Source organism: Helobdella robusta (genome assembly GCF_000326865.2).
Source record: "Helobdella robusta unplaced genomic scaffold HELROscaffold_36, whole genome shotgun sequence".
NCBI classification, from domain to species: Eukaryota; Metazoa; Annelida; class Clitellata; order Rhynchobdellida; family Glossiphoniidae; genus Helobdella; species Helobdella robusta.
Genome location: NW_008704742.1, coordinates 1,327,620 through 1,347,753, shown reverse-complemented (window position 1 = coordinate 1,347,753; position 20,134 = coordinate 1,327,620). Strand labels below are relative to the sequence as shown.

General features: G+C 34.1%; 2 protein-coding genes across 2 annotated transcripts; both read right to left on the bottom strand.

Moving 5' to 3' along the window:
* Positions 1–2,752: 2,752 nt before the first annotated feature.
* On the bottom strand, positions 2,753–3,512 carry HELRODRAFT_83374 (hypothetical protein; the record flags this gene model as incomplete). Its single annotated transcript, XM_009023462.1, is given in 3 exon segments — positions 2,753–2,862; positions 3,004–3,397; positions 3,417–3,512. Coding segments are annotated over 3 exon segments (600 nt in total), but the record flags the coding sequence as incomplete, so codon positions are not given.
* A 4,209-nt stretch (positions 3,513–7,721) lies between these two features.
* On the bottom strand, positions 7,722–18,750 carry HELRODRAFT_192637 (hypothetical protein; the record flags this gene model as incomplete). Its single annotated transcript, XM_009023461.1, has 15 exons — positions 18,462–18,750; positions 17,894–18,004; positions 17,679–17,801; positions 17,090–17,245; positions 15,957–16,087; positions 15,529–15,835; positions 12,814–13,104; positions 11,815–11,958; positions 11,070–11,330; positions 10,387–10,506; positions 9,829–9,963; positions 9,600–9,662; positions 9,298–9,418; positions 9,006–9,009; positions 7,722–8,024 (listed from the first exon to the last, which is right to left on the bottom strand). Exons 1-15 carry the CDS (start codon positions 18,520–18,522, stop codon positions 7,722–7,724), a joined length of 2,331 nt encoding a protein of 776 aa, XP_009021709.1. The 5' UTR covers positions 18,523–18,750.
* Positions 18,751–20,134: the final 1,384 nt, after the last annotated feature.

The following is a 20,134-nucleotide window of genomic DNA, read 5'->3' as shown; positions in this document are numbered from 1 at the left end:
CCAATTACAAACAAAAATCTTGGTAGCGGTAGTAGAGACTTGAAAAATGATAACAAAAGGCAAAAATAGTCCAGTGTTAACTGGAAATCTATACAAGGCTATCAAAGAAAGTCATTTGTTCCCGACAAAACATGTTCAAGTCAGTCAAAAAAAACTAGTGGCATAAACAAAAAAAAGTCATAAAAGAACTCATAAATGTGAATTTCTCACGTTGTTATTAATCTCAAAACAATTTTTATAAGTGGTGTTGAAAGTGATATACCTCATCATATCCCAACAACTAGCAAGAGATATTGCACCATTAACAACCTATCATATCACGTTATCAGTGACACTGAAATTTCACACTATTTTGATTTAAGCATAAAACAAAGCAATAAATTTTTATCGCTGAAAGTTATGATATGAATATGTGAATCTTAAAAATATATTGTAATATTAATTATTATCATAGTGAATAGCTTTCAGGCTATCAGGTTATCAGACTCTTAAAATAAACACGATACATTTTTTCACAACATCACCACCATCATCATCCTCATTTTCTTTATCGCCACCATCATCAAAATCATCTTCATTATCATCAACATCTTCATTATCATCCTAATCATTACCCTAACCACTCTCACCATCACCATTATCATCATCATAATCATCAAAATCATCATCATCCTCCTCTTCCTCATCATCTTCATCACCATCATCATCATCATCACCACCACCTGGAAAACAGCAACTGAGAATGGATGGGTGAGTAGGTGGGCTGATTGATGAACGAGGAACGGCTTGTTTAGATGAACGTCGTATCTGTTGATGCTGTTCAGCTTGGCATCCACCCAGTACAACTGGTTGTCCTGAATGTCTGTCGTCATCATCGTCATCGGTTAATCAGTTCTGCATCATCATGGTCGTAGTCGTCATCATCCTCATCACTGTCCTCGTCATAATTTTCGTCAGAATCAACCAATCATCGTTTAGCGTCCAGAGACCCAGTTCTCCCGAGGTAGGACATTGTTTTCTTTGCCATCAATTTTTTGCGCCAAATCAGGCTGCTTGTATGCGTGCTCGAACGGCAGCTTCAGCGGTTCCAGTAAAATCAAGAACATCCCCTAGATATTGAAACGATGTGACTTTCTCTATCTTAATGGCTTCAAAAACATTGCTATTTCGAATTTGTTGTTGTGGATTGATGCAAGCAGAACAAACAAAATTGGAAACTTTAGATAAATTACCAATTATTTTTGAACAACGTTTGTGACACCACTGGTTGCACAGCTGACACTTGATTGAATTGTTACCTACATCAGCTTTACAAACTGAACAGGACCATCGTCCAGTAGCTGTGGATTGGATGGGTTCACCAGTGTTCATTGCTTTGGTTTTGCTGATGTTGACTTTGAATCCATGATCGGCCAGACTGGTGTTCCAATCTTCAAACATTTGTGCTGCATTCTGCTCAGACGTGGCTGTTAAAACAATATCATCAACATATATTAGATACGGAATGTCACCGGTGTGTATCGGCTTTGTGATTTCTTCCATCACAGTTATAAATAACAGTGGACTGAGAATCGAGCCTTGGTGAACTCCAACGCCGATGTCAAATGCATCTGTGTTTCCAACCGTTGTGCTGACGAGAGTTTTAGTATTCGTTTACATTTCCATCACAAGTTGAACAAGATATTCTGGAATGAGTTGTCGACGTAGACTCCACCTAATTGCTTCACGGGAAACTCGATCAAATGCTTTTTCAAGGCCTACAAAAATGTGTGATAGTTGTTGATGCTTTGCGAGGTACTTCTCTTGCAGTTGCCAAAGGATGTGAATTGTATCAATTGCTGATTTCCCCGCTAGAAAACCAAACTGATAATTTCCGATGGTAATGCACGACGTTAATCTTCTCTCAATGATTTTCTCGACAATTTGCAGGGAGTGTTCTAACAGACGTATACCCCGATATGATGAACAGTTCAATGGATGACCTTTGCCTTTGTATAGCGGAACTGTCATGCTATAGTTCCATTCAGTCGGCATTGAGCAATTTCTCCAGATTTCATGGCAAAGTTGTAATAACGTTTGGATACCTGCAGTACCAGATGCTTTGATAATGTCATTTGTGAGTCCAGAGGGCCCTGCTGACTTTCCATCCTTCATAGCTTTCAGAACTTCTGTAAGCTCCTCTACAGTGATGTCTGGAATCGGACCTTCGATGGGTGGAGCGTCAAAGTTGACATTGATGTAATTTGTTTCATTTAACAGACGGTTGAAATATTCTTTACACTGGTTGGATTTACACTGGCTTGATTTGATCTTGTTCAAGAACCATCTCATTTTTGTCGTTTTTGATGTCTTTTTTGTAAGCTTTGCTTGTTTTGCTATACGACACAAAAATTTCATTTGCTTTGCTTTTACGGAGCCACTCTCTGCACTGATCTGTCCGAGCCAGAGCAACTTGACGTTTTGCATAGTTGTTCTTCTCACGGAAAATTTTATGGTCATCAACAGACTTTGATTTTTGCCATTACATGAATGCAACTTTCTTTTCAGCTATTGCATTTTGTACCCTGTCATTCCACCACCAAGTATCCCGTTCATGCTGGTGTTTTGTACCAGTTTTCCCACAAACTGTAGTTGCAGCGTTTATCAAAACGATTTTGTATGTCCTCCAATCTGTACTGGATTGCGATTGGTGGTCTAATTGTGTGGCGACAATCTGTTGAAAGTTTTCTCGATGAATATTGCTTTTCAGCTACTATGTTTTAATTTTCCGAGACCTTTGTTTAGACTTATGTTTTGACAGTTTGACAACCAGGTCTGCCACAAGGAGTCTATGTTGGGCGACACATGATTCGCCGGGTATAACTTTAACATTTTTGAATAGCCTTCGGTGCTGTTACTTGACAGCGAAGAAATCAATTTGCGTGGCTGATGGTCCACTTTTGTATGTTATGAGATGTTCCAACCTTTTTCTAAGATATGTGTTCAGTAAACAAAACCCGTGACTTTCAGCAAACTCAAGCATGCGGTTGCCATCTTCATTCCGTTCTCCATAGCCAAAACCGCCATGCACGTTGTCTAAACCATCTGTTTTCTCTCCAACGTGGCCATTGAGATCGCCTCCAATCAGGATTGTTTCAGATTTTGGTATTGTTGAGATGGTGTCAAAAAACGCAGCCCAGATGTCATTTTTCATCTCTTCTGATTCGCTTGTTTGTGGTGCGTATGAAGAAAAAATAGTCATTGTTTGCTTTTCTAGGCGAATCTTGATCCACATGAGAGGTGAGTTAATCCTTTTAATATCCAGTACTTCTTGGGCTAGCGGTTCTTTGACAAAAATTCCAACACCATTTTTGGCCGTCTTTTGACCATTCCAGAATAGTTTATATTTTTTTTTTGTCTGAATTGATATGACAGACACCATTCGATTTCCACCGGGTCTCCTGAAGGCAGCAGATGTCAATCCTTCTACGCTCGAGCATTTCTGCGATTTCCATGCTGCGGCCAGTCAGTGATCAGTGATCAACTTCCAAGCGTAAGTACCATAGAGGGGCCATTCTAAATTTTTCTGCAACATTCCTCCGCTATTGCATACTTCCCAGGGATTCTTAGCACCCATTGACCACTTAAGGCCTGCTGGGGACTAGGAGCCGTTGTTTTTTGTGATGGCATGGAATAAATTTTTGGAAAACTATTTACATCCGGACACCCATCCCATCCGGATCAATAGCATTCATTAATGCATTTCTTATTATTCTTATCATCTATTTTTATTACTATTATTTATTATTCATTGTTCATTGCGTTCATTGTTGTCATTGTCGTCATTTATCATAATCATTAAAATCGTCGTCATCATTATGATTACCGAATCATTAATGATAACATTCACTAGCATGCATCATCATCGTCGTTATCATCATCCAAATCGCCCTCACTATCATCATCCTTAAGATAATAATCATCGTTATCAAAGAGTACCATCCTTATTTATATATCATTTATCCTTTCAACTCATGATTAAATAACAGGAAAAGCTCCATGTAAAATTCCATCAACAAATGGATTGATTGATAATTTTATTGACAGATTTATCATTTAAATAACTGATTGATAAAATGGCTAATTGATTGCATCTGTATATCCAATTCACAACAACCAACCAATCAACAACACACCTACTAAACAACCAACCAATCAATCAACCAGCCAGCCAATCAACCAACCGACCAACTAACCAATAGTCAATCCATTTGGCCAGGAAATTTCGAAGTTGCTGGCAGTGACGATGGCAGCCCTTGAGGAACCGTCCAAGTAGGACATCTCAATCATCGGCTTCCGACCCCAATCTGCCCAATACAGGCGTCTGTGCGTCGGAAAGAAAATTTATAAAAATACTTTAAGTAGTTATTTTGAATCAATGAATTTCGACTAATTGACAGACCAACTGACCGTGCAGCACACCTACTAACCATCCACCCAACAACACACCTACTAACCATCCAACCAAAAACACACCTACTAACCAACCAATCAACAAAGCACCAGCCAACCAACTAACAACACACCTACTAACCAATCAATCAACAACGCACCAACCAACCAACCAATCAACAGCCAGCCAACCATCTGAAAGACCGACCAAACGAACGAACAACCAACCTATACTTCAATCGTGGATCAACAACAATGGCCCTGGGTTCATCGAGGCTACGGTATATCAGGGTGTTCTTGGGAAAGTTGGGAGCCAGCAAACTCATGATGCCAATGCTATTGTCGGCTGCAGTTTTAAAAATTTCATCAAATTAGATGAAACTGCGATCAAATAAATTCAAATTATTCTCAAATCATTGAAAACTTTTAATAAATTTTGGTTACAAATATGTTTTGAAGTTGAAAAAACGAACAAAGCCTGAATTTTATAGTAAAAAGTAGTTAGTTTAAAGTATATATGCATAAATATTTCGTCCAGTGAGTGCAGAATTGAAAGAATACTCACGGATTCTGCTTACTAACAAACAAAAATTAAGTAACATTAATTTTATTAAACATACTATAAAGAAATATTTTCATAGTAAAATTATTGCTTTTTTAAAAAATCAGTTTATGACTGAATTAGGATATGACAAACTTAACAAATGATGCAATTGAATTTAAAATTCCCTGCATACAAAAGGGTATCAACCACTATGCCATCAGTGGGAACACTGCTTTTATTCAATAAAATAACATCTATAATGGCAATAATCAATATAATGAAATTAATTTAAAACAATGATAATGATATATTGAAATAAAAATTATTATAATAATAATGAAATTAATGAAATCGGTAGTCTACTTTACTCATCATTTTATAAAAATGAGTACTAATAGAGAATGTTAGTTTAGAAAAGAAAAGTTCATACAATATTCCTACCGCAATATATTGAATATGATGATGATAAAACCGAGTTTAATAAATTGTTTCCAAAATGTTCTGACCAAATTAAATCTACTAATGATAAATTAAAAGTTAATCAATTTTTCATAAAAAGATTTCGGCCATAAAATTTTAAACAAAGTTAGATTAAAATTGTTATAAAAACCCACAGGTGATATTTCAAATGAGTTAATAATTAGCGAACAGTTATTGTAGACTGAATTCAAGTTCAATTTCAAGTATTTATATTTCTGGCGTTTGTATTATTATTATTAATTATTATCATTATTATTATAATAATAATAATAATACAACAACAACACACGTTTAGACGACATTTTCCCCGAGATCGGGGTTTGCGTTTGGCTACCTATGATGAAACCGAAATACCCCTCGACGCCATTCCATCATAAGTAATTTATTTGGCTAATTGTTACGCAGGAAGCCCTTCCTTACGCAACCACAGTTATAAGCGGTGGGCCTAGCCTTTGATGATCCAACATCACTCACAAGGCAGTGAGGGTCAGTTTAATGTCATAACCAGGACATAATAATAATAATAATAATAATAATAATAATAATAATAATAATAATAATAATAATAATGTGAACTCTTTTACTATTATGTTGAGGCGCCCAGTTCTGTACGGCAGCGAGATAACTTAAGCGATGCAGCTGCTTATAGGCAGAGACAGCCATTCTCTTACCGCTTCTGTTATATGGCGGTCCAAAGTGCATTCTATCCAAGTCAGCGATATATCATAGGTCCGTAACTCAAATGTTATTTGAGGAGGGACAAAACGTCTGAAGATTTTTAGCTTCCATTGAGCTGTCGTGCCCAGTTCTTCAATTTTCTGCAGCAAAATTTTGAGTTTATCACACCGTTCATTTTTCTCTTTGGTGTTTTTGCCTTCAAAATCTCACATTACTCCCAAGTACTTAAATTGATCATTGATAGTCAAATGGAAAATTTTATTATCGTTTATTGTTAATTGGGGTAAAAACTGTATATATTTTCCAATGATTTTTCTCATTCCAAATGTACTACATTTGTCTATTCTAAATTTCATACCCGTCCATTTACACTAGGCTAGGTTGAGATCAATCAACTTCTGGGCACCCTCAGAACTGTTAGCAATGATTGCTGAGTTGTCAAAAAATTAAAGCCAACCCCTAGATTTTAATTTGGCTGTAGGTCCCCATATATATCCCCACTGTTGGTATTCTTTTGCTTCGAGTATTTTCATCAGAGGATTAAAACAAAGATTGAAGAGCGGTGGAGAGCTCGAGTCACCTTGTAGGACCCCCTTTTTACTTGAATAGGTTAGGTTAGTTTGTTGCACACCGATACAGTTATCGAGTAGTCGGCATATATTGATCTAATTTGATTGCTGACCTGACTTGGTGTGGTGATAACTTATAACAGATGAAATTAGATCGTGGCTAACCTCACCGAATGCATTGCGTAAATCCAATAAGGTAACAATAATTGTTCTCTGATGTTTTTTAGCGTCTTTTAGCAGATGAGATAATAGTTGCGTGTGTTCAGCTACACCGTCAACTTTGGGATAGAAGCCTTTTTGAATGTTTTTATTGATGAGATTATTTATATCTAGATATTTGTATATTCTATTGGTTATGAATGTGAAAAAAATTTTATAGAATACTGATTGAAGTGTTATTGACCTGAAATTTGCTGGGTCGTTGGCATCCACCCTTTGTAAATCAATATTGTCAGGCCTTTCCTCCAGCAGCTAGGGACCGACGACGTTCTCCAACATTCAACCAGTAACTGATGAAAGATTGTGCGGAGTATTGGACATTTTTTGAGAACTAGTACTGACATCTGGTCCAATGAGCAAGGAGATGCTCTCGATTTGCATTTCCGGATAATTAAAAAGATTTCATTATACGTGGGGGGATTGGTATCACAAGCTATTGAGGGGTTTAATAATGATTTAATCCAATTTGGTAGACGATGTTTGTTGTAGAATTGATCCTTTAAAGTGTTGTTAAAAAATTGTTTACATTCCTCGAAGCTGAATTGAGGCAGCAGAAGGGTTGAATAATTTTTCACATGTCGGCCAAAATTTATGTTTTAATTGTTTTGTGATATCGAGTGTTTTTTCAATTTTATTTCAGTTTGTTTTTGTTCTTTTTTCTTGATATTATTTGTTTGCTTAGCATTTTAATTTTGAGGTCGAAGTTGTGGTTGTTGTGGCCTAGCAGCTTTAGTTCTTTCTTTCAATTCTTTCTTTAGTTTGTTGATTGGTTTTTCAAATGTTGTTGTTGAATTTGTTTGTTATTTAATTGTGACGTAAGTTGATAAAAAGTAGTTGTATATTAATGTCTGAAAACTGGTAGTAAAGTTATCAATGTCGGCGATGTTTGCTAGAGCTGATCTTTGAGAATGGAAGTATGCATTGGCCTCAGACCATTGAATTGTTGATTTAGGTAACTTTATCCCTGGCAGTGGAGAGTCTTTCATGACGGTATCTGTTGACGACGACGATGATGGAGATGCCTGTTGATGAGGCGGAGATGATGGTTGGGGTATCTCTGCAGTGGCGACATTCGTTGATGACGACGTCGATGGAGTAGCTCGCTGGTGATAGTTGTGGTAATTCTGTGGTGGTGATGTTTGCTGGCGTCAGCATGTTGGAATCCTCATTAGGGCCGTTTGGAGAATTTGTCAAATTTTTTACATTTTTGAATGTTTTGCACGAACGTTGGTGCATTTTCAGGTCCTTTCTATCTTTGTACTGATCACCACAACAACAGGTTATTAGATTATTATCCATATTAACAGCAGTATTATTATTTAAATTATCAACAAGTAAGTTTGGAGATATTACAATATTGTCACTTTGTATACGTATACTATTGTTATTGTTGCTGCTTAGAGTTGATTTTGTACAACGCCATGAATGGCTACTGCGTTTAACGAAGTTTTTAAAACCATATGGGCATTTGGTTGCATTTACTAATAAAACTGAATTAATTATTGAAATTAAAGTTATTTAATATTATTATAATATTAACAACAACAACAGCAACAACAACAATAATAATAATAATAATAATAATATTAATAACACCAACAGCAGCAAAAACGTAAGGATAAAATGAAAACAACAACAGTGATACTGCGTTCAATTCTGAAAATATGTAAATCAGAAACGTTTGAAAATGAAATATGAATTTGGCAATCACGAAGTTATGTTTTATTTTATTTTTATTTTACTTATTATTATGTTATACGTTAGTAATATTGTTATTTTATCTCATTTACTTAATCCAATTTATTTATTTATTGTGTTATATGTGTCACTAAAATAAAAGCAGTGGTCTTCCTACCTGACTCAGTCCAATACAAATTGTTGTGTATCCAATCTATAGCTACGGCTTCAATGGGAAATGATGATGGCGATGATGATGAAGACGGCGACGATGATGATGACGATGGTGACGGCGATGATGGTGATGACCATGGTGATATGGATAAATATAAAGGTGGTGGTGGTGAAATGAGTGGAGATGATGATAATGCTGGTAAGGTAAGATCATTCCAATTTTGGTCAAAAACCAGTCTGAATATAAAAAAAAGTAATGAGAAATTTAGATAAATAAAAATTTAATTTTCCTAATTTTTTTTCATAAAAAAAAACCAGCAAAATACAAATAATAAGTCAAATATAATTATGAAAAACAAGTTCATATGTTGTATATAGTGACTAACCATGCATATGGGCATCATATGACAATAATTATGAAGATAATAATGATAACGACGACTAAGACAATGACGACGGAAATGAAGATGGTCATAAAAAAATGATGACCACACATAAAAAGCTGTTACAAAGACTAGTCCATACCTGGTCAGTTCATCTTTCCTGCCAGCCAATGAAGGATTTACAAAGTACAAGGTCTTGTCGTGTATATTGAAATCAAAGGCCAGATTGTTAATGGCATCCATTACAATAGGTTCATACTTTCCTGTTTCAAATGAGGATGTTCGAAAATTACTTAAAGGTTAGTTTTAGTAAATTAATTTATTCTGAGCAACTTTCTGTGAATGAAACAAACATTTACAGACGCGCACATAAACACACAAGCACACACACACACACACACACCCACAAACAAGCATGCACACACACAAGAATCAATGCGTTACCTGAATGCAATGAAAATCTTCTGATATCATCTTGAGTTGAAAACAACATCACCGCCTCTACACCTGCCAACAAAAAAAAATGTTGAAACGCCATGTTGTTTAAAAAGTAGTAATATTAAATAAACCTAATATTATTTTCCATCATTATTCATAACTATTATTATTCAACATTTAAATTCTAAAATCATAAAAAATTTTAATTTTTAAGATAGAATTCCCTGTAACCAACCAATCTGAATGCACGTAGCATTATCCACGTTATCCAAGATGTAACCAGGATGGCAAGAGCAGGTGTAAGATCCAGGTGTGTTGGCACATAGGTGCGCACAGGTGTTACTGGAAGACGAGGCACATTCATCAATATCTGTGTGTGTGTGTGTGTGAGTGTGTGTATCTGTGTGGTAAGAAAATTATTAGACGTTATTAATTAAGCAAATATCAATTGAAAATAATTGCATGCTATCATGCAATGTGAATGAATGAATTCATCACACACATTGAATTTCATAGATGGGGATCCCTTTGCAATCAAACTCGGTACCACAGCAATTGTGCATCTTAACCATTACTCCATCTCGCCGCCCAAATGATTAACTAATCATACAATAGATATAAAAACAACAGTGATGGCGTTAGCAATGAATAAAAATATATTTAGAGTATTATCTTCCGATCATTCAACTTCAACCTTATTACAAGATTTTATATAAAAAGTTGAATGAAACCCCATCTAGAATTGAAAACATCAGATACAAAAATCTATAAAAAACATAAACTAAAAAAAAACCTTGGCAAGTTTTGAAATCGTCGGAAAGTTTATATCCAGAAGGGCATAGACATCTATGGAAGAATTTGTTGGATTGGCATTCATCGGAACATCCACCATTTCTTTGCACACACACTTCACCTGATCACATGGTGGTTCATGTATTATTTTCCATTATAATTGAATGTGGAAACAAACAGTTTGATCACACAGACTAAAATATATTTTACAATGAAGTACTTCAATAACAATAAGGCACTTCAATGGAAATGTTTTTTACTGAACTTTTGAAATTTTTACAGTTGACTGACAAGTTTGAATGGATTAACAATCAAATTTTGTAAAAATTTAATTTATTCAATAAAAATTTCGCTTATTAATTATTAATCGCCTGTTCAAAAAAATGAATGAAACGAATGAATAAATGAACCGAATGAATGAATAAATGAAACGAATGAGTGAATAAAAAGGAATGAAACGAATGAATGAATGAAACGAATGAATAAATGAGGCGAATGAATGAAGTGCAATGGATCGATTAATTTGGAAACAGAAGCTGATGGCTGGAATAAAAGAAGTCCAACCCATGACTGATAGAGACTATAAACGAGGATCGAATGAAATGACAATTATTGAAGAAACCTTGAAAGCTAGTTTTAAAAAAATCTATCAAAAAGAGATTATAAATAAAATGAAAAGAATACTTTGATCGCTGGAGCAAATTGCCTCATCTTCATCCTCACCATTAGCACAATCCTTGACAGCATCACACATCTTTGAAAGAGGGAGGCAACTATCTTTCCTTATCAACTCCGTCCTTTCATCATTCCCACTCACATCTTTATCAGAACCATCATCTTTTTTAGGAATATTATCCTTAATATTATCATTACTTTCATGAATTTTGGCTTTCAAACTTTTCAACTTGGCTAAACTAGAACACGAGAATTCGTCAATTGAACATTCTGTTGTTGAGTAAATAAATAAATTAAGTCATTTGACATTTAATAAATAAAAAAGTTTTTTTGTAGATGCATGCATATCATATATTTTTTGGGGAGATTTGTAAGAATAGGTATTCTTTATTTTTATATTTGTTTATATTTTTATTTATAAAATTTTATTTTATTTTTTATCTTTTATTAAAAATTAAATTCAACATTAAACAAGAATGAAAGTAAACATCACACAATCAAAATTTAATTGCAAATCAGATGATAAGCAAATACATGCACTTGATATTTAAAAACACAGCAATCATGATGGATAAGTGTATAAACAAAAATGCCAAACCGAATCAAATAAAAGTTGAATACCTAATAATTTTTAATGAAAATACAAATCTTTCATAAAACATTTATACAAAATAATTATCATCGAATAATTATATACAATAATTATTATTGAATATTTATTTGAAATAAAATTTAAAACAAATGCCCACTGAACCTTGTTTGCAGTCCCTTTCATCCGAGCCATCCCTACACTGTTTAATACCATCACACACCTGTCTTGGGTCGATGCAGTGAAGTTTATTGGCACACAAGTGCTGCAAAACCCCCATCAATGTGCCGTTGCAGGAAACCGTGGGGCCTAAAATTAGTGGTGAACAATTAACATAATGAATGATTAATATTGATTAATACAATGGAAAATGATGATGGCGATGATGATGAAGACGGCAATTGGCTTAGAGTTCGATTAAGATAATGAATGATTAAGATAATGAATGATTAAGATAATGAATGATTAAGATAATGAATGATTAAGATAATGAATGATTAAGATAATGAATGATTAACATAATAAACGATTAACATAAAGAACAATTAACATAAAGGAAAATTAACAAAATGAATGATTAAAATACAAAATGTTAGAAATTTACCTAATTACAATGTAAAAAAATTACAAGTATGTAATCGCAGCATAACATTGTGTAGCGACATGGTGTAATGGTTAAGGAGCCTGTTTTAACTGCTGCAGTGATCGGTTTCAAATGCATAGAGAGATTTACCACCAATCACATGCTATGTGTGATGTGCGCGGATTAGTGCGTGCGTGTTAATATGTGCGTGTGTGTTGTGAGTGTACAAGAGAAGGTTTTAAAAAAAAGATATATATATATATATATATATATATATATATAATATTTTTTTAATTTAATGAGATTTAATAAATAAACAATCACTAAAACGTTGAATTTTCATCCCAAACAGGGTTGAATCAGTGCAATGGAAATTAACAGCTTTGCACTGGGAAAAAAATATGAACCATCGGAAATAAATCAACAAGTTAATCAAATGAAACGGTCAAAATTATAATAGAATCATTAAAGATATATGACAATCTTTAAAATTAAAATATATAAATTGTAGTCAAACCGGTATAATAAAAATAATACAATAAAAATAATAAAATATAAATAAACGAGAGGAAGAAACGAACAGTTATCTTCATCTGAGGCATCCAAACAATCAGCGGCCCCATCACAAACCCATTCCTTCCTGAGACACTCCCCACTCAGAGTACAAACAAATGATGTACCCTCATCTCCGAAACAACGTTGGTGTGAGGAGGACGACGGTGACGATGGTAGCGATGACAATGGTGCCGGGCAGTTTAATTCGTCTGATTTGTCAAAACAATCCATCCGTCCATCGCATCGTTTCGATTTGATGATGCACTTGCCATCAGCACATGTCCACATGTTCTTTCCTTCACACTTACCAGTGTAAGCTGTCAATAAAAAACTTTATTAATTAATCAATCCATTCAAATAAGCAATCAATCAATCAATCAAACAAACAATGAATTAAAGAAAGAAAGAAAGAATCAATCAATCATCGTTTAGTGTTCAGAGACCCAGTTCTCCCGAGGTAGGACGTTGTTTTCTTTGCCATCAACTTTTTGCGCCAAATTAGGCGATCAGTTGTATCCATTTCATTTAAATTTAGAGCTTTCATGTCTTGCTCGATTGTTTGCGACCAGGACTTCTTTGAAGGGCCTTTGGGACGTGTACCAAGTACATCAACATCTGCAAGAGAACTTATGGCACTGTTTCCACTTCGTTTGACATGACCAAACCACCGCAGACGGTATTGCCGGCATTCGTCCTTTTTATCATCTAAACCAGCACGACGCATGATTTCGGTAGATTTGATGTGGTCCATCAGACTAATTCGTTGCATCCATCAAAGCATTTTCATATCGGTTCGGTGAAGTTGTTGTTTCAGTTTGGTTTTCATTGGCCATGTTTCTGCAACATATAACAAGAACGGACGTATCACAGGTTTATAAAGTCTTGATCGTAGTGGTAGTGGGATGTCACGCCGCATCAATATAGAGACAATGAGATGCCATTTATTCCAGGCTGCACGTATGCGTGCTCGAACGACAGCTTCAGCTGTTCCAGTGCCATCCAGAACATCTCCTAGATATTGAAACGATGTGACTTTCTCTACCTTAATGGCTTCAAAAACATTGCTATTTCGAATTTGTTGTTGTAGATTGATGCAAGCAGGACACTTAAGATAAATTACCAATTATTTTTGAACAAGGTTTGTAACACCACTGGTTACACTGCTGACACTTGATTGAATTGTTACCTACACCAGCTTTACAAACTGAACAGGGCCATCGTTTAGTAGCTGTGGATTGGATGGGTTCACTAGTGTTCATTGCTTTGGTTTCGCTGAGGTTGACTTTGAATCCATGATCGGCGAGGCTGGTGTTCCAATCTTCAAACATCTGTGCTGCATTCTGCTCAGACGTGGCTGTTAAAACGATATCATCAGCATATACTAGATTCCAAATGTCACCAGTGCGTATCGGTTTTGTGATTTCTTCCATCACAGTTATAAATAACAGTGGACTGAGAATAGAGCCTTGGTGAACTCCAACGCCGATGTCAAATGCATCTATGTTTCCAATCGTTGTGCTGACGAGAGTCTTAGTATTCGTATACATTCCATCACAAGTCGAACAAGATATTTTTGAATGAGTTGTCGACGTAGACTCCACCTGATTGCTTCACGGGAAACTCGATCAAATGCTTTTTCAAGGTCTACAAAATGTGTGATAGTTGTTGATGCTTTGCGAGGTACTTCTCTTGCAGTTGCCGAAGGATGTGAATTGCATCAATTGTTGATTTCCCCACTAGGAAACCAAATTGATAATTTCCGATTGTGATGCATGACGTTAATCTTCTCTCAATGATTTTCTCGAAAATTTTCAGGGAGTGTTCCAACAGATGTATACCCCGATATGATGAACAGTTTAATGGATCATCTTTGCCTTTGTATAGCGGAACTGTAATGCTATAGCTCCATTCAGTAGGCATTGAGCAATTTCTCCATACTTCACAGCAAAGTTGTAGTAACGTTTGGATACCTGCTGTACCAGATGCTTTGATAATGTCATTTGTGAGTCCAGAGGGCCCTGCTGCCTTTCCATCCTTCATAGCTTTCAGAGATTCTGTAAGCTCCTCTACAGTGATGTCTGGAATCGGACCTTCGATGGGTGGAGCGTCAAAGTTGACATTGATGTGATTTGTTTCATTTAACAGACGGTTGAAATATTATTTACACTGTAGGTTGATCTCATCTTGTTCAAGAACCATCTCATTTTTGTCGTTTTTGACACATGAGGCACCTACTAAGTCTTTTTTCGTACACTTTGCTTGTTTTGCTATACGACAGAAAGATTTCATTTGTTCACCATTGCTTTTAGTGAGCCACTCTCTGCACTGATCTGTCCGAGCCATTGCGACTTGACGTCTTGCATAGTTGTTCTTCTCACGGAAAATTTAATGGTCATTTACAGACTTTGATTTATGCCATTGCTTGTATGCAGCTTTCTTTTCAGCTATTGCATTTTGTACCCTGTCATTCCACCACCACGCGTCCCGTTCATGCTGGTGCTTTGTACCAGTTTTCCCACAAACTGTAGTTGCAGCGTTTATCAAAACGGTTTTATATGTACTCCCATCTGTACTGGATTGCGATTGGTGATCTAACTGTGAGGCGACGATCTGTTGAAATTTTTCTCGATGAATATTGCTTTTCAGCTACCACGTTTTGATTTTCCGAAACATTTGTTTAGACTTATGTTTTGACAGTTTGACAACCAGGTCTGCCACAAGGAGTCTATGCTGGGCGACACATAATTCGCCAGGTATAACTTTCACATTTTTGAATAGCTTTCGGTGCTGTTGCTTGACAGCGAAGAAATCAATTTGCGTGGCTGATGGTCCACTTTTGTATGTTATGAAATGTTCCAACCTTTTTCTAAAATATGTGTTCAGTAAACAAAACCCGTGACTTTCAGCAAACTCAAGCATGCGGTTGCCATCTTCATTCCGTTCTCCATAGCCAAAACCGCCATGCACGTTGTCTAAACCATCTGTTTTCTCTCCAACGTGGCCATTGAGATCGCCTCCAATAAGGATTGTTTCAGATTTTGGTAGTGGCTATTTTTGGCCGTCTTTTGACCATTCCAGAATAGTTTATATTTTACTTTGTCTGTATTGATATGTCAATCCTTCTCCGCTCGAGCATTTCTGCAATTTCCATGCCAGTCAGTGATCCAACATTGAGCGTTCCAAGTCTAAGTACCATAGAGAGGCCATTCTGAATTTTTCTGCAACATCCCTCCGCTATTGCATACTTCCCAGGGATTCTTAGCACCCCTTGACCACTTAGGGCCTGCTGGAGACTAAGGGCTGTTGTTTTTTGTGATGGCATGGAATAAATTTTGGGAAAACTTTTTACATCCGGACACCCATCCTGACGACAACCACCAGATAAGTGGTGGGCCTAGCCTTTTGCTCAAAAGCACACAAGGCAGCGTGGATGCAGTTTTATGTCATGCCCAGGACGAAAGAAAGAAAGAAAGAATAAATGAATTGATAAATCAATCAATCAATCAATCAATCGATATCGATCGATTGATCGATCAATCAATCAATTAATCAATCAATCAATCAATCAATCGGATATCGGTATAAAAAAAATTTTATAGCCAAAAAATTTTCTAATTGAAAAATTATAATGGCCTGCAGAAATATTTTATCTAATTTGTACAATGTACTCAAATATTTTTATACCAGCAAATGCGACAACAAGCCACTCAAACAAACCAGAATAAACAAAACAAGACAAGCAGAATAATACAAAAAAAAACATTTAAAAAAACATAAAAACAAAATAAAATATACATGGAACGTAAAAAACAAACAAAACATTCATGGAACAAACAATCTCTATAAATATACAGACAAAAAAAAATCGTCTGAAAACAAGGTTATGCAACAACAATCAATCAATCCTCGTTTATAGACTCCATCTGTTATGGGTCGGACTTTTTTATTTTATTCATCAGCTTCTGTCTCCAAGCTGATCTCTCCATTGCGTCTGTCTTTTTGAGACCTAGTGCCTTTAAGTCCTCCTGTATGGTCTGTGTCCAGGACTTCTTTGGGCGACCACTTGGGCGAGTGCCAGGCACCTGGTGCTCAGTAACTGCGCTGCCTTGTGTGCTTCCAGCAAAAAGGCTAGACCCACTGCTAGTTGTCATTAGGAGTTGGGCAATTCCAGATATAAAAATTTTTTGACCCAAACATCTTCCAAGGTTATGCAACATATACTGAGCAATAATCAAAAAACAAAAAATAATAAATTATTAAATGAAAATAAATAACAAACAAAATAACAAATTGAAGACGCACAGCAATTCAACTCATCGGAGCCATCACTGCAATCATTATGATGGTCGCATCTCCACTTTATTGGTATGCATTTCTTGCTGTTGCTGGCACATTTGAATATGTTACCATCACTTTTGCCGTTGTTGTCGCCATAACATTCATTGGTGCTGGTCTTTTCTGGAGATAGATAAATTAAAAAAATCAAAATTTTATAAGGAAATAAATTGCTAATTTTGAAGTTTCATTAAATATATCCAACCTAATTAAAAACCGATGAACCCAATTAATTATTTTAACAATATTTGAATGACTGATAACAACACCAAACTATAACATGCTATTGCATAAGAGCTTTTTTTTTTTAAAGAAATTTAACACATTCCAATTATATAAAAAAATAAACAATAATACAAAAACAGTAATAAAATAAAATGAAATGAGTTTGGATTAATTTTTACCACATTTTGAATTAAAATAATATAATAGATCAAATTAGGCATAAACATAAAAATATAATTAAAATTAATTTTCTGAACAGCAAAACTCTAAAACAAAATCCAATTTTCTGCATTTTTATTTTAATTAGGATACAATTTTAAAAACCACATACCACAATAATCTTCATCAGACCCATCAGGACAGTCTATCTGTCCATTACACATAAGAATGTTTCGAAGGCAAGTTTTTTTGCCCGTATTACAAGAAAATTCATGTTCATTGCACTGAGGAGGATCTTGTGAAATTGAAAAAAATTGTTAAAGAAAATTTTGTATAAGAAAAATTTAGTTAATTTTAATTTATACTAAAAAAACAAAAAACACTAACTGCAGTCAGACTCATCTCGTCCATCTGCACAGTCCTTCACTCCATCACATAGCCAAAAATTGGGTTTACATGAATTGTCACACATAAATGAGTCATTAATACATACTAGCTCTACAATGTTTTTTAATATGGTGAATAAATAAAAATTAAATATAAATATTAATTACTATGTATATTGTATGAATTTAAAAAAAATTATTTTTTTAGATCATTTTATTTTTCATCTTTGAATAATAATAAACACACACAAAAGATTTAATAATATAAATAATTATCATTTATTATCCTTTTTCATCCTATTTACTGTTACTCTACTGTTACAATACCTATCCTACATCATCAATGATCTACATAATAATAATTAAACATTAATAATCAAAAAATGAAATTGTAGAGAAAATAACAAATTTTTTTTTTAAATTATTATTAATTAATATAATTATAATAGTAATAATTAATCGAAATATTTACATCAAAAACAGTCAAAAACTACTTAATGTTTAAAAATTTCAATTTAATTTTTTTAATATAAATAATAATTAAGTTTTATTTTTTTTAAATCACTAACTAGATTTCATTAGGACTGCAAAATATGACACAACTAACACTAAATTTAAAACTAGACGCATAATTAAAAAAACGAAAATCTAATCAATTTGTAATTTGTACTATTTATTTTTCTTTATTAAATAAAATATTAAATTAGTTATTAAACAAAGTTAAGTAAAACCGATATAATACAATTTAATTTTAGTTAAATTAGTTAATTATTTAAATTCACATTAAAATTAAAAATGAAACTGTTGTAAAAGTTAAACACGTTTTCCTTAAATTTTAACAAACTGTCATTAAATCCCAGAAATTTTCAAGAACACCGATTATTAACATAGCCGTCTTCTTTGTTTACATTCGTTATGTAAATAACTACACATATACGTTTACATCAATAATATATATAAATATAAATAAATATATATATATATATATATATATATATATATATTATTGAGGAAAATCACAGCATATTCGGCGTTAGTTAACTTCCATTATGATTATAACTTCTTGATTTTTCTAACGGTTGATCGTAAATCATTTTCAAGTTTCTTTAGTTTAAAACCAAAATTTTTGTTTATCTTATGCATGAAAGAACAGAAAAACTTTTTTCGGTATTTCTACCTATACCATATTCGTTGTTCAAATTGATATGTTGCGGTTGTACCCAGATGATCAAATATTTTTATACCAGAGGCGTCATTTCGTAGTCTAATATTTATATACAATCAAGGTGATATGGGAGTATTATATATATATTTTACTTCTTGCCTTTTCTTATTTTTTCATTGGTTCGCATTTATACAAATATTTTCCAGGAGATATGTATATTTTGATGTATGGTAGTGAGACATGGGAGCGTATGGAAAGGGCAAAAAAATTATGATTAGGTGGATGTGTGGCATAACACTAAGAGACAGGAAAACGAGTGAAGAGCTCCGACTAAGGTTAAATATAGTAAATGTGTGTGATAGGGTGAGACAGGGTAGATTGAGATGGTTTAGGCATGTGGAACGGAGAGAAGGAGGATGACTGGATGTCAGCACGTAGACATGTGATAGTTGACGGGGAGAAGGGTAGAGGAAGGAGAGAAAAAACTTGAAAGGAGTGTGTAGCAAATGACATGAGAAAGATGAAGTTAAGAAGGGAAGATGCACAAGACCGCGATGTATGAAGGAGTGGCATCCTTGGAAACCGTCATACCCATGCAAGCGCGTAAGCACGGACGTTAAAATAATGATGTTGATGTGAGCAACTTTTTTTTAATAATGCATATTCAACGTTATATATCACAATTAAAAAATAAATAAATAAACAAATAAATAAATAACTATTTTTTTCTACTTAACTTTTTCAAATTCTTATTTATATTGATAATATGATATTTACCTTAACAACCATAATATAAACAATCTTGCCGTTAAAATTTTTAAAAATCGCGTTTTATATTGTTTATAGTTATTAAATTTATTTTATTGGTTTTCTGTTTTAATTAAATAATTTATATAAATTAATAATTACTTGTTCCTTTATATCAAATATCTTACATACCTTATATATAATGCACTGAAGATGAGTTATTTATAACTCGAAATAGCTATTTGCAAATTTATTTAATAAAAATTTTTTAAAAAACAATAAAATGTCTAGTTTCTCTGAAATTAATAAATTAAAAAGATATATAAAAAA